The sequence below is a fragment of the Rhinolophus sinicus genome, linkage group LG09 (assembly GCF_036562045.2).
Source record: "Rhinolophus sinicus isolate RSC01 linkage group LG09, ASM3656204v1, whole genome shotgun sequence".
NCBI classification, from domain to species: Eukaryota; Metazoa; Chordata; class Mammalia; order Chiroptera; family Rhinolophidae; genus Rhinolophus; species Rhinolophus sinicus.
Genome location: NC_133758.1, coordinates 37,220,174 through 37,232,654, shown reverse-complemented (window position 1 = coordinate 37,232,654; position 12,481 = coordinate 37,220,174). Strand labels below are relative to the sequence as shown.

At 35.8% G+C, this 12,481-nt stretch overlaps 1 protein-coding gene across 4 annotated transcripts in view; it reads right to left on the bottom strand.

The window, feature by feature from the left end:
- CHST9 (carbohydrate sulfotransferase 9) overlaps positions 1-12,481 on the bottom strand; it is a 236,358-nt gene that overhangs the window by 193,469 nt on the left and 30,408 nt on the right. For all 4 annotated transcript variants that reach the window (XM_074340203.1, XM_074340202.1, XM_074340204.1 and 1 more), the window contains exon 2: positions 955-1,165. In XM_074340203.1, the coding sequence (XP_074196304.1) occupies positions 955-1,060 (106 nt within the window). In that variant the 5' untranslated portion in view covers positions 1,061-1,165. The remainder of the gene's footprint in view (positions 1-954; positions 1,166-12,481) is intronic.

Genomic DNA, 12,481 nt, shown 5'->3' with positions numbered 1-12,481 from the left:
TCTAGAGTAATTTAAAAATAGGCCACAATTGGAAACAAGAAATTGTTCTTCTGTTTGTACTTTATTTCCCTTAACAATCATAAGCCATAGATTATTTCTACTAATGGAAAACAACTGAATTTCACAACACCTGTATGTATATATATCTATGATCTAAAACATTTCCTTTAATCACTATAAACATAATCCATTTCCTATTATCATTATAAACATAATTCATTTTAACAGTTTTTGAGTGATTCCAATGTGCAGCAATTGCAAACCGAATGAGGAAAATACAAGGCCAGTATAGCAGGGCTTGGCAAGTTACTGCTTTTGGACCAAATCTGGCCCCCCACCACCTGTTTTTATAGATAAAGTTTTACTGAAGCACATCTTAGTCTATTTGTTGACATGTGATCTAGGGCTGCTTGGGTGATACATTGGCAGAGTTAAGCAGTTGTGATAGAGATGATGTGGCCCTATAAAGTCTAAAATATTTTCTAACTCTTCCCTTACAGGAAAGGTTTGTCAACCCCTGCTTTATAGTAAAGGTATTAAAGAATTTCCACATTGATTCTGTGTATCAACACAGAAATTAAGGCACGAAAAGAAGGTGCTTGATGTATATTTAGCTCCTTTTAGGCTTGTGTCCAGTGCTTAGTGGACACATCAGAGGTAGGGTAAATGCTACACATTTGAGTAGATAAATTCTTTATGAGCAGTCCTTGTTGGGCTAATGGGCCACGTTACTCCCACCTAACATAAAAAAAATCCAAATTTTGTGCCAAGCCATCAAGCAAATGCCCACCAGAATTGTATAATCATCCTTTGTTTTTCGATCTGGGGAGAAGAGTTCGTGTCTAATTTTTGTTAGAAATATTGTGACTTTCTATATAGCTATAAACAACACAGCTCATTTAATAGGAAATGGCCATTCTAATTAAGATAGGGGGGAAAAAGTCAACATGTTACCTGTGTGTTGCTCTTCAATCCAGATTTGCAAATACATGAAGAGGAGTAGCCCTGCTACTCCAAATATCAGCACCGAGAGGAAGACTTGTTTGGGGTTCATGACCATTTCAGATGGCTGCAGTTCTTGTCATGTCTGAAGACCACATGCTCTGGTTTCCCATAGAGCTTCAATCCTCTCTCATTCTCTTAAGTGCTCATTCCATGAAGTAACCTAAAAATTTTTAAAAATCCACATTTTGCTTTGCTGATGACATTTTTTTCTCATAGATGGTATAAATATGCAGCATATCAACAATACTGAAGACTTATATGAACTGTTAACACCTTGAAGACAGAAGAGACAGGTAGGTGTCTCTAAAGTGGCAGTTTTCTATTGTATACCTTTATCTTATCTAAGGAATGTATTATCCTCCAGTTAATAAGTAACACTCTAACATTTAATTAGGTGAAGTATGGGTACATTTAAGCCCTCCTATATTGTGAAGCGTAAAGCAGGATTCAGGTTACCTTTAAACATTTGTGAGATGAAAGACAACTAATAGAATGGATTGCTGAAAAAGGGATTTTAAAAAACATGTTCATGGTATAAAGGGCAAAAATCACTTCGTGTCTTAAACTATATATAAAGTTCACAGATGGAGGGTTCAATCTATCATTTCCCTCTCAGGTAAAAGTAACAGATTTTTCCAACTTACAGGGTACATTGCAAATCTCTCAAAGAAATAAAAGGACACGTATTAAAAGGTCAGAGTTCAAGGGTTTCTCCCACAATAACATGGGAGTACAGAATCTACCTCAGATTACAGAAATCTATCTCAGTAATAAAAGCTTACTTTATTTAAAGAAATATTATAATGACTTTGCTTTGGAACAATTTCTTTTAGTGTACTCTTAACCTTTTTTTAAAGTCGTACCTACTTTTGAGAATCTAATGACAATGTAAACGCCTCCTTAGAAAAATATAAACACATACAAAACCTTGCATAAGATATCAGTTTGTTTATGAACCCTCACTGAAATCTGAGTTAAGAAGCTCTTTTCTTCATGAACTGCCAAGCAAATATGAGCTCACACAGTTAGCCTGGTAAATGAGGCCAAGGTCACGGCTTTGTATCTAATGCAAGCCAAAGACCTTGGCTCTGCTCCTTGGCCACAGAGCACACCCACTCTTTGGATGAGATAAATAAATGTTTCCTCAATGTGAAGACATAACACATACTGATATGTCTAAAAATTCTCTCTCTCGCTCTCTCTCTCTCTCTCTCTTTCTCTCTCTCTCTCTTGTTCCCCTCCATAACTGCTACAAAAATTTCTGGGAGAATATTAATTTAGCCTTTGTAAGATGTTTGGTGAGGTCTAGGTAAAAGTTAAAAACTGCTATGGAAAACTGTTAGGCTGGTTAAAGGATAATATTTAGCTATTCTTGGCAAAACCAATTTTCACACAAACATTGGGCTTCAAAGGTAACCTATGAGGTCAGAATTAGAAACGAATGCAGTAGAGTGACCTCTTGATTAGAAAAAATAAATTCACCAAATAATTGAAAGTGTTTATGCAAAAACAACAAAAGTCACATTATAAATACATTGTTTTGTTTATGTTTTAACTAATACGCAAAGGGAACAGAGTAAGAGCAGTGTTGGTCAGAATTACCTGGGAACTTTCTCCAATCCACTTCACTGAGGAAGGGGCAACAGCTAACATTTTCATGAGTGTTTTTAAGGAATTCAGACATTTCTTGATTTTGAGAGTAGAGGAAGTTTGCAAATAAGTAAAAGAACTGAGAGTATTACCATAGTGCTTTTTTGATAGGTGATACTTTGCTCTTAGATTGATTCAAAATTAAAATATTATGGGTTTTCCAAAAACATGCAATGAAAAACCATTACAAAGGAAGATTTGCAATTTGAGGTGCTCCAAGACTGAATCCCTCAAAGAAAGCTACAAGAGAAGCCAGCTTTCTTGTCTCTTAATGCTACAGTTAACAACGAACAGAACAGATAATTCCTGGGTATACAGGAAGATTCAGATAGGAGGAAACCAGTTAAACAAAATCTGCTAACAAAGAAATGGTTGTTTACAAGAAGAAAGAGACTTTTACAATCTGTCTACATAATTAAAACTTACCTCAGAAGAGAGAGAATAGAAGAAAATGCATAAATCAGAACAGAGCCACAGACCTGTGGGAATGGTGGGTGTGAAAGCCAAAAGAAGTACTCCTTGGGGCTTTGCGGGGGAAAATTATTACCTATGATGCTGGAAAAAGATTAAGAATTTGCCCTTCCTTTCTGCAGGAGATGTTGTTATACTCTGACATATCCTCCTGGGTAAGAAGTCAGTGGAAAACCCATAATTGTTATTATGGCAGATGTGAGTAGGATTGAGTGATTAAAGCCACAAGGCAGAAAGGCAATCTGGTGTAAAACGGAGAGATACGTTAGATTTTCTCCCATCTCAGTCCATTAACCCGACGTTGGCATTAGGAAATAGCTCTCATTAAACAAAGGTGAGGCAGTAGGAGCAGCAGTATTGCTTTAAGCAAACCTGAAGGTCAGTTGTGATGGGAAAACACACCTATTTGGAGATCATACATCTACCTTTATGCCCGTGGAAAAAGTGCAGACTACTGGAGATTGAAATTACTTGGAATAATGCTATTTTATGTACAAGCATCATACATTTCCACGGTTAAAGGCTTCCTGTATTTTGTACAACAACTTCTTCTCCCCGCTCATAAATACAGTACCTTGAATTCAACAGGTACTCAACAGTGACTGATTTATCCCTAACAATTACAAAAAGAAATATAAAAATAATTGTTTCACCCCATTATCTCTTCCTGAACACTTTAACAGTTATGTTTTTAAGATTCTCAACATCATTAATCATCAGAGAAATGCAAATCAAAATCACAATGAGATACCACTTCATGCCTGTTAGAATGGCTAGCAACAACAACAACAAGAGAGGTAACAAATGCTGGTGAGGATGCAGAGAAAAGGGAACCATTGTACACTGTTGGTGGGGATGTAAATTAGTGCAGCCACTATGGAAAGCAGTATGGAAGTACCTCAAAAAACAAAAAATAGAACTACCATATGATCCAGCAATTCTACTTCTGGGGATATATCTGAAAGAAACAAAAACACTACATCGAAGAAATATCTGCACCCTACATTCATAGCAGCATTATTCACAATAGCCAAGACATGAAAACAACCTAAGTATTCATAGACTGATGAATGGAACTTGTGATATATGTATACCATAGAATGTTGTTCATCCTTAAAAAGGGAAGAAATCCTGCCATTTGAGACAACATGGATGGACCTTGAGGGAATTGTGCTAACTGAAATAAGTCAGACAAAAATACAAATACTGTCTGATCTCACCATATGTGGTTCTAAAAAAGGCAAAACAATAACAAAAAAAAACAAGCTCATAGAAAATCAGATCAGATTTGTGGGTACCACAGGTGTGGGTTATGGGGAAGTTGGGGAATTAGATGAGGTGGTCAAAAGGTACAAACTCCAGCTATAAGGTAAATAAGTACGAGGAATGTAATGTACAACATGACGACTACAGTTAACATTGCTGCATGGTATATGGGAACGTTGTTAGAAGTAAATCCTGAGTGCTATCACAAGGAAAATAATTGTTTCCTTCTTTTTCTTCTTTTTTTGGTATTTATATGAGATGATGGATATTAATTAAATTTATGATAATCATTCCACAGTATATGTAAATCATTATTCTATATGCCTTAAACTTATACAGAGCTGTATGTCAATTATATCTCAATAAAACTGGAAAAACTTATTTTAAATAAGTATGGTTACTAACACAAGCATTTTGGGACTTTAGTGATAAATTACTAGATGGAGGTAATTTATTTAAGAGGAAATTATGAATTGCCCAGTTTGGCAGAAGCCTATGATTTTAGGCAGAAAGTTATGGAAGATTGGTTTGGACCAAATTATACAATTTAGTGTAGAAAAACTCCAGAGTCAAGGGACCACCTATTCTTACCCCACCCTCAGCAGGACCTCAGCAGCCCTTGCCTTCTGCCTCTCCCACAGCAACTACACCATTCTCTCTTTCCAACTCTCTGAGCAATAGGAGGCCATCAGGGATGAACCTCCTTAATTTACTACTGCCCCTCACAAAGTTTACTATCATCTGTTCCAGTCCACACTGCTTTGCCTCTATCTCTGATGACCACAAGTCCTTGCTCTCACCTCCATGTCTTTCAGAATGCTGTGAGACATGGCTTCATCAACACCTCTCCAGCCTGGGTCTTATCCTGAATCTCTACCCAGTGACTTCTTCCATTATAATTCCTCCAGCGATTGCCCTATTGCTATCATTCCCAGACAAGCTTCCAGAAAGAGTACTCTGTCCTGACTGCTTCAGGCACCGATCTCCCAGCCATTTCTCAACCCACAGTGGTTCAGGAGGCAGGAAAAGATATGATCAGGCTCAGGCGCTGTGTAGGGATTGAAAATTTGTAATTCCCTGTTTGTTTCTTTTTTTTTTCTTTTTGCTATTCTAGTTTCCTCTTCTATGACTTTCCTTTTTCATCTTTTCCCCATTGTCTTATTGATTTGTAGTTCTCCATGAATTTTGGATGGTAATTCTTTGTGAGTTATGAGCATTATAAAAATTTTTTCCAGTGACTTTTTCTTTCTTTTCTTCCTTCCTCCCTCCCCTCGCCTCCCTTCTCTCCCCTCCCCTCCTTCCCCTTCCCTTCCTTTCTCTTCCTTTGCATGGTTGTTCCATTATGTAGAAGTTTTAAATAAACCTTTGTCACTTTTTCCTTCTTGATTTGTTTATCAGCTAGAGTCTTGGGGGGGAAAAAACCAAAAACGTGATATATTCACTCATGAAATTATTTGGGACAGTTTACAAAGATGTGACCAGCATTTTGGGAAACCAACAAGGGATAGGGCAGTACCCAAGCACAAGTGACAGCAACCACTTCTAATAGTGAAGACATGAAGTAGAGCTATGCCTATAGCCCGGAGAAGGGGCTAGAAGGAGAGGGATGGCTGATGAGAACTACTGTCTATTGCACAGTGACACAGACAGAACACTGTAGCCAGGTGTTAAGGTAACCAGAAGAATCACTATCCCATCCTCAATGTCCTGCTGACCTTATACTTTATCAGTGACTCACATTTAACAAAACTAGTGAGGACCAGGGAGCCCTTTATGTTGCACAGTCCAGTGAACCTCCCAAACCAGAGGGTAGAGATGGGTGATATCAAGCTCAGTTTGTGTTCCTTATGAATTTTCTAAGATAATGTTCTTACCTTCAAATAATAAAATTATTCTTCTCTATTTCCTCCCAAAGTTTTAAAGCTATGCTTTTCATAATTAGTGATGAAATCCACCTGGAATTTATTTTTGTGTACATTGTAAGGTATCTGTTCCATCTGGATAACAATTGCCCAATACCTCTACTTATTGAGTAGTTATTATCATTTTACTATTGACTTTAAATGATTTTGTTATATTTTTGTGTTATTACTGCTAGATATTATTCTGTTCTATTGACCTAATGTCATATATTTGTACAAACTTCTGGGCCTATCTGAAGGATGAAAAATGAATCTGATTACTGATTTAATTTTGTTAATGGTTATTTGTTTATTCATTTAACTTTTGTGAGTCAGCTTTAGAAAATTATATTACCTATACAAATATAGTTTCCTTTTAGATTCCAAATTTATAAACACAAAGTTGTTCATAGGATTTTCTCATGATTTTAAAGATCTCTTTTATAGCTGTAAGTATAGCCCCATTTTCATTCCTAATATTACATACTTCTGCCTCTTCTCTTGTTTCCTTTAATCATTTTTGTTAGAGATTTGTGTTTTATTTAAAAGTATATTGTAATTCCTTTTTATTTGTTTTTGTTCTCTATTCAACTGTTTTCTTCTTTTATCTTTATTTCCTTCTTCATTCTTTTCTTCTTTAGGGATATCCATTTTTTTTCCAAAATTTTTGAATTGAAAATTAATTCATGAGTTTTCTTTTATATAAACATACATATAAGGACATTGATTTCTACAAAAACTATTTTTAGCAGCAAATAGCATGTTTTTATATGTAGTATTTTCATTGCCATACAGGTCTAAATATTTTATAATTTGTTAGATAAATTTGTGTCTCTTCTTTACTTTTTAAATAGTTTCTTTCTCCTAGTTCTGCTAGACAGTTTCTTAAAGTTATGTAATCCTCTCTGTTCCTCTTTCTGCTTTCTTTGAATGTATAGATTTTATTTCTGTCAGCTAAGCAGCACTTTAAATTAAAAAATACTTTCTTAACTACAGAATTTTCTAATAAACTATTCAGTTTTCACAAAAACTTTAGCATGCTTTAACCACTCATTGAATAGTGTTTCCTCACTCTGATCATGTTTGAGATTTTCTATTTAATTTTAAGCATTTAAAAGAAATACTAATGATTAAATAATTAATTACATTTACTGGTATTTTATCAGTCTTTGTGTTCACTATTTATTTTTGAATAGTACACCTCTTTAAGGTGACTTTCTTTCTTATTGAAAGAAAGTCAATTTTCCTAGTAAATGTCAGCATCAAATTATCTTAGATTTTGTATGTACCAAATTATTTCATTTTTGTTTTCATTCTGGAATGATAGTTGAGTATGAATTGAGGTTAAAATTATTTTTTCTCCGAACTCTGAAGATTAATATTCTTGTCTTTTATCATTTGTTGATAATGACAAAAAGTCAGTTGTCAGTTTAATAGGTTCAGAACTGTCCACAATTTCAATATGATGTATCTTGGCATGGATTTATTTTTAATCATAATGCTTCATACTTACAGTACAATTTCTACTTGAGTATCCATATCTTTCTTCTTTTCTTATAAGTAAATTAGAGTTGCTTTAACAAATAATTTTCAGCATTTTCTTACATTAAAAAAAAATTCTTGCTAAATTTTGAAACCTTTCAATATATCTTACATAGTTTTAACTACTCTGTCATCTTCCATTTGTTTGTTTGGGGAGCAGACTAGAATTCCAAAACATAAACATATTTCCACTCTTGACCAGAAATCCCCATGTAAACTTTTCAGACTTAATTTTATTTATCTGTACAAATGGGACAATAAAATCTGCCCTATGTATCTGACAGCTTCATCAAACATTAAGAAAAATATGTGATGATCTTTTGAAAAAATATAAAAACACTTTGAAATTATAAAGAACTTTAATAATCTGGGTTAAGGAGTTTAGATTTTTATTTGATAGGTATTATGGGCACATAAACATTTAAAAAATATATTGTTTCTATCAACCATAATAAAATTAAAATGTGGTATGTAGTCTAATGCTATTTAGTCAATTATGGACAGTGTTTTATTTAAAGAGAAAAAACCTAGATAGTACCTACCTTATTTAGTCATTGTAAAATGTGTTAATAACCCTAAAATGGTAAATCTTGACTGAATTACTTTTAATTGAACGAAGAATGGGACCTTTACTTACTATTTATTACTTAATGTATAATATTTTATTATTTTAGAAGTTAAATAACCTTATTTTAATCCATTTTATTACAGGGCAAGTCTTGACATTTCATAAGCAATTTCTATATATTTCCACCCAATCCTCAAAAAAAATTAAATTTTTTTAAACATGATTTAAAATGTATCAACTTTTATTCTGAAATAATATTAGACTCACAAAGAAGCAGCAAAGGCAGTACAGAATCCTTGAGTACCCTTTACCCAGCTTCCTTCAATGATAACATTTTACATAACCATAGAACAATTTCTCAGAACCAGGTAGTTGACAATGGTACATGTGGAAGGCACAAGAATGGCCTGCCCCAAATGGTCTACTTCCTAGTTATCGGAGCCTGTAACTATGTTACTTTACATGGCAATGCGGAATTAAGACTGCAGATGGAATGACGGTTTTGCTCATCAGCTGACTTTAACTAGGGAGATTATTCCCAGTACCTGGGTGGACCCAATGTGATTATTGGATCCTTGAAAGTGGAAAAGGAGGTGCCACGCGCACATCCTTTCCTGCCTGGTATTCCAGACCTTGGCCTGGCACCACTTGGGCCTGTCTCGCTTATTCCATGCCTCGTCTGATGGGGAGGTGTATCTATTTGTCCCTGCCTCAGTGATCTCTCCTGAGGGATGCCAGGGGATGGGTCTCAGTGAAGTGGCTGTGATAAACATGGGGCCAGGAAAAATTCCTGCCCCTACTTGGGCTCTGAAAAGAGTATCTGCCCTTAAATCCTTGGCTTGGCAGCGCTCAGAGCCAGGCCCCATTTACTAATAAATCAGTTTGGGGAAAAGTCGTGACTGTGAAGTCATGGAAGTGGCTGGGGATGTAGACTACATGCCCCAAGATTTGTTTTGGCTTTTGTGTGAGCCAGGGCAGGTCCCATATACCCCCCCCCACACACACACACACACACTCACTGTGAAAGTGATTGATGAAGGAAAGGGGCCAGCTGTGAGGAGGGAGGGTGTGAAGATGGTGACAGGGTGGGTTGCATTGAGACTTCACTGCCTCACAACAAACCTTGTGACCCTTTTAGCACATTTATGAGTGACATTCCCTGCAACCTAAGGTGTAACAGCCAGTGCCAGAAGAGAGAGCGATCTGGCCTGGGCTATCACATTCAGGATTGGTCTTTACATTTAGTATTTTCCCCAAAAGAGATTATATATGTGGTGATAGATACTGTTAAGAAATCAGTTTCAATTGTTCAATGTGAACTAAAAAAGTACAGAATTTCATGTCCCATTTTGGAATGGCTTTTATTAAAAACATGGGGGGGAAAAAAAGGAAGAGTCCCCAGTTTATTAAACTTTAAAAGGCCCTGAAATTATTATAGTTTCATACAAACTTAATGTGCAGCTTGAAGTTAGTATGCAACCCATGTTGTTGGCTGGTATGTCCCAATGATGTACTTTTCATTCCTTTAATGACTATCTTATTCTATTAAATACATTGCATAGATCTATTTAAAAAAAAAAAAGTGGAAGAGGGAAGCAACAGAGGAAGTCAGCGTGATGTGATATGAGCATGACTTGCCCTTGTTAGCTTTGGAGCCATTGGAAATGGAGAAAGAGAACCATGAGGCAAGGAATGCAGGTGGCCTCCAGAAGCTTGAAAGTTTAAGAAACAGATCCTACCTGTAACCTACAAAAAGGAATGCAAGCCTGCTGATACCTTGATTTTAGCCTGTGTCAGACTTTTGACCCACAGAAGTGTAACATAATACATTTGAGCTGTTTAAACCACTAAATTTGTTATGATTTGTTATGGCAGCAAAGAAAACTAAGGTAGTACATTCAATTCTATTATAAAGTAACGTTTTAAAGGAAGACAGTTTATGAAATTGCTATGAATGGGTAGAATAATACTGATCTTTTCAAACATTTTCCATGTGGTTTCTCAAGTATACTGTTTCATATTCTATTCCTGTAATCGCTCAACTGTTCAATGTGTTTTGTCACACAGAGCATAGAAACATATTCTTTTACTAGACACTAATTTATAGGTACTTCCTTATACATTTTGTTGCTGTGATTTCCTGTATAATTTATTTAACCGGTACCCTCTACTTTTAGCTATTGTAATTAAAGTTTAATTATAATTAAAAAAATTAACATGACAAGGCTTTGCCATTAAAGTCTTTGACTTAGTAAAAGTTTTAAATCAAATTTTATATTCTAGTGTTCCATGTAGAGGGTTTTTGAAAGCAAAATGGTCTATCCTTAAAGACTGCATCAGACTAAAACCAAAGGTCTTGCAAACATTGTTTTATATTAGCGATGGGGAAAGAAACAGATATTATTGTTAAATGGTTTGCTCATCTCAACCCTCATCTTCACTTTTACCCATTCTCAAACTTTCAAAGTGTTAAAAGCTTTCAGAGTGTTACATATGGATGATACAAAAATAGTGTTGTATTTTACATTGGTTTAAGCACAGTCACAAGAATCTGTAGCATGTATTTACATGCTAGTCAGGAATCATCAGAATCACGTTAAGTAGCACATAAGATACACAGAGCATCAAACTCTATTTTATTAAAGGGACCTATGAAGATAGAAGAAGTCCTTGAAAAGATGTTTGGAGTCCTGGGACTTGGCCATGGTGGTACAAGAAAATGGTAATTTGAGTGACATGTCTCAAATGATGTGAAGGAGTTAACAGCAATGATTATGTCAGGTGAGGTAAGGGGGTTCACAAGTACAATGAAATAATTTGTTTTTGTTGTTGTAGTAATTAATAATGTAACCTAGGAAATTAAATAAAAGATAAAAGATGGCTTCCAATCATGATTTGGATCAATTGTGGTATAACCAATAGACATTGGTAGGTTGCAAGTAAGTAAAATTAAAGGACATGCAAGTGGATGCTTGTTGTCTCCATGATATCCACTCTTCTCCCTTGTGTGAAAGCCACCCAGTTTAGAACAGATTATCCCCACCTTCAGCTCCAGCAAAAGGCCCAAAATAGTGTAATCCTATCAGGGTAGTTAATTCTACAATCCTTGTCAAAAAAGCTGGTTCAGGAATGGCCAGGTGTGTTAGTTTCCTGTAGCTGCCATACCAAATTACTACAAACTTGGTGGCTTTAAAACAACAGAAATGTATTCTCTCACAGTTTTGGAGGCCAGAAGTCCAAAATCAAGGCAGTTATGGGTGTACTCCCCTTGGAGGCTTGAGGGGAGAAACTTCCTCAACTCTTCTGGCTTCTGGTGGCTCTAATCTCTGTTTCTAATTTCACATAGCCTTCTGTTCTGTGTGCTTTATAAGGATACTTATCATTGTATTTAGGGCCTCCCCAGATAACCCAGGATGAGTTTATCTTGAGATCCTTAACTTAATTATATCTGAAAAGACCTTTTTTCCCAGATAAGGCCACAGGTTCCAGGATACAGGATGTGGACATATCTTTTTCACGGGGGTGTGTGGGTGGGGGTGGCGGGGGTGGGGGTGGTGGTCAGTCCACTACACCAGGTGACCCAGGCTTTCGCTGGCTACAGTGATTGTTTCAGAGGTGACCTAATCTGAACAAAGCCTAGAGCTTTGGTTTGGTGTTCATGGGAAGTAGTATTTTCTCTCTCAATGAATGTGAATAAGAAAACACATACGTAGTTTGTGCTGTTTTTGGAAGCCTGCGGGCTGCCATGATAGAAGCCAGTTTAAAAAAAACAAGGCAGCAAGGAGGACGGAGAGAAACCTGCAGAGAAACAGAGGGAAATCTGTGACTAGACCCTGACTACACTTACTCTGCCTCTGAATTTGTAAATCAGGAAAGTCAATAAATACCCTTTATTTTTTCAATCTATTGCAAAGCAATTATAAGGTAGCTAAGGAATAAGCTATATTTTGGGTATAGCAATTTGGGCAGGACAATCAGAAATAAATGGAAGTAATAATAACATTTATTGAGCAGTTATTACATTCTAGGCAGTATTCTAACCATTTTATATTGATTATTTAATTTTATTCCCACAATA